General features: G+C 41.8%; 1 protein-coding gene across 1 annotated transcript; it reads left to right on the top strand.

Moving 5' to 3' along the window:
* The first annotated feature begins 401 nt into the window (after window positions 1–401).
* Window positions 402–2118, top strand: LOC119522103 (charged multivesicular body protein 1b-like). Its single transcript, XM_037820788.1, has 2 exons — window positions 402–482; window positions 1642–2118. Exons 1-2 carry the CDS (start codon window positions 402–404, stop codon window positions 2116–2118), a joined length of 558 nt encoding a protein of 185 aa, XP_037676716.1.
* The last annotated feature ends 1088 nt before the right edge of the window (window positions 2119–3206 follow it).

Genomic DNA, 3206 nt, shown 5'->3' with positions numbered 1-3206 from the left:
GCAATGTTGGTGGGAGCTAGGAATGTGGAGGGACAGAGGAAGGAGGAGGGGAGAAAGATTGGGAGCTGTGTTTCCGATGATTTCTTCCTCATCTATGATTTAGAGTCAGAAGTGCCAACCCCTCTGAGAATAGAGGACTCTGCCCCAAACACAGAACTCAGCTGTGGCTTTGGGAGACACTCTGGCCCTTTATTAAAGCATTCTTGGCCTCCAACTACTATTTCTTTGCTTTTTTTTTTTTTTTTTTTTTGGAAGTTGCCATTTTTCTTCCTATTTGGCAGCAGCTCTGTGGGATTAATGCCCGCTCTGTCCCCTTCTGCATTCTGTCTCAGCTGGTTCTGCCATGCTCCTTGTGCAGCTGCCAAAAGGTTAAGAGGTTGAAATAGAGTTGGCAAAAACTCATGTCATATTTACAAAATTATCGGTGTTCCCAGAAAGACTGTGCAATAAGTGTTTCTGGAGGCCGAGGAGCCCGTGGCCTGGTAAAGCCAATCCCTACCCCAAGAGCGAGCCAAGCCTCCCCTGCTTGGGCCACCTCTGCAGCAGGCACCATCAGGAAGCAGCCAAGAGGGCCCCTGGGCACAGAACACTGGCTCCATTCACAGGGCGCCGTCCTGCAGCTGCCTTCCTCTCTGCTTCAGAGGACACGCCTACAGTTCAGTTCCTGCTATCCTCGTTTTATGCTTCGTTTCTTTTATTGATGGTTTCATTGCCCACTCCCCACCCCTATTCTTTCTTTTCTTCTTTTTTTGAATTGAGGTATAACTTAGATACAATAAAAAGCAGAAATCTTAAACATACAGCTTGCTGAATTTTTCATAGATATACATATACCCATACAAGCATCATCAAAATATAGAATGTTTCCATTCCCCAAGAGAGGTCCTTTTGGGCAACTTCCCAATCAATGCTGCACCCTCTCACACCCACAACGAAGGTAACTGTAATTCTGGATTCTCTAGCCAGAGACTAGTTTGGACTGTTCTTGAACTTCACATAAATGGAACCACACAGTATAGACTCTTTTGAGTCTGGCTTCTTTCACTCAGCATGGTTTTGAAGTTCAGCTTCATTGTTCTGTGTGTCTGTACTTTGTTCCTTTTCATTACTGAGAAAAATTTCATCATCTGGAGATAAATTTTGTTTATCCATTCATCCATTGAGGGATATTTGGGGTGTTCCCAATTTGGAGCTATTATGAATAAAGACATTATGAATGTTCTTATACATGTCTTTGAGAAGAGTCCATTTCTCCTGGGGAAGACCCAGGTAGCTAAGCCTGGGTCAGAGGTCTCCATCAAGAGCAGAGGACATTGGAGGGATGGCCTTATCTTCAGAGACCCAACTCACAGGTAGATTTAGAGCATCAAAGAAGCTGCCCCAAGTTTTCCCAGTCAAGGAAACTGTCCAATGCTTCTAGCAGTCCAAAAGTGTCTGACGGCAAAGAAACTCAATAGCAATGAGAGCCATGACTGGGCTCAAGCTTTTATTTTTAATTAAAATTTTGTGCTTGGCTAAGTTTCTTCAGACTCTGGCCTGATAAGTTTAACATAAATGACTTGGACACCATCTGTGCAGTTTGTATCTCCTTCTTCCTGGATGACCTTGTTCTTATGCATTCATCTCTTAGCAGTCCTATAGCACTCAGGAGGGGTCATTAGTGATGGGTATGGAATAAAAACTACTGATTTGGAGGAAGTGGGACCAAAACAAAGGAGCGGCACCAGGCGCCTGAGAATGAGTGCGCGGGTGGATGCGGTGGACGCCAGAGTCCAGACGGCAGTGACGATGAGCAAGGTGACCAAGTCCATGGCCGGTGTGGTCAAGTTAATGGACACGACATTGAAGATCATGAACCTGGAGAAGATCTCTGCCGTGATGGACAAATTTGAGCACCAGTTTGAGACACTGGACATGCAGACGCAGCAGATGGAAGACAAGATGAGCAGCACGACGTTACTGACCACTCCCCAAGGCCAAGTGGATATGCTGCTCCAGGAGATGGCAGATGAGGCTGGCCTCGACCTCAACATGGAGCTGCCGCAGGGGCACCAGCATGGCCTGGGCCAACAGGATGAGCTGTCCCAGGGACCGGCCCACCTTCAGGATCAAGTGTGATGATAGCACCCGCTCCGCAGCTTCCCGGCTGCAGCCACTTTCGGGTATACAGAGAGCCACCCCTGCCCTCTGTATATTATGGAGATATGATACACTAGAGATTGAACATACCTGAATACTGAAATGCTCTCTATTTAAGATGCTTCTATCTTTGGGTTTATAGCACTCACCAGATATATTAAGAAATGCCAGGCTGTCTCCACTCTTAACTGAATTTTTTAGTTTTGTATTGCTTGTGATGATGTGTATTTTTATAGCTGCCTTTGACAGAACTAGTTAATTTGGTGTATATGAATCTTTCTCAAAAATTTCATTAAAACTCTAGTTCCCGTGTACTCGATTTTCTGTGGGGAATTAGTCAAATAGAAGGATTTTTTGTTTTGTTTTGTTTTTTTAATTTAGTGTAACTGATAATACCTGTAATTGACAGGTGATGCATAAAAATTAAAGAGGGGAGAATAATTACTTAGTTCAATTACATGGCTCTAAACACCTCCATTCAACATATTTAATGCACAGTGCTATTTCTATGTATTCCTTTGTTGTTTTTTTGACTTCTTTTCTCCATCAAAGTGAGACTACAGTTGACTCTTTGTTCTCTTATCTTATTTTGCATAACGCTCTTACTGTTTATGTTCTATAAGTTTTTCATGTAATAATTGTCTTTGCAAAACTGGAAAATGCCAACTTTGTTTATGGGAAAAAATATTTGCTCATTTATATTTGCTATTTAAATAGAGTTTTCTAAAAGACTTACCAAGCTCCCTAACATCTTTCTAGCTATTTTCCTATTTCTACCTTACACTTAGCTTACTTAGACTTCTTATAAAGCATGTTAATTAGCATGGCAGTCATAATAATCACTCTAACATTGCCAAAGGACTGTTGATTGGTTTGGGAAAATCCTGGGACTGTGTGTTTGCAGGTTTTGTTTTATTTTTAAAAACCAAAAGTAGAAATAAAATTAGAACTGTATTTTAAGTTCTAATTACTTGCATTATTTATTGGTCTTAAAGCAACAACTCTTAGAGAACCTTGGGAATATAAATTGAAATATTTGACTAAGTCGTGCAAATAACTTAAATATA

This window comes from Choloepus didactylus, chromosome X (assembly GCF_015220235.1).
Source record: "Choloepus didactylus isolate mChoDid1 chromosome X, mChoDid1.pri, whole genome shotgun sequence".
NCBI classification, from domain to species: domain Eukaryota; kingdom Metazoa; phylum Chordata; class Mammalia; order Pilosa; family Megalonychidae; genus Choloepus; species Choloepus didactylus.
Note: the sequence above shows the minus strand (reverse complement) of the source record. Positions and strands in the feature narration are given on the sequence as shown.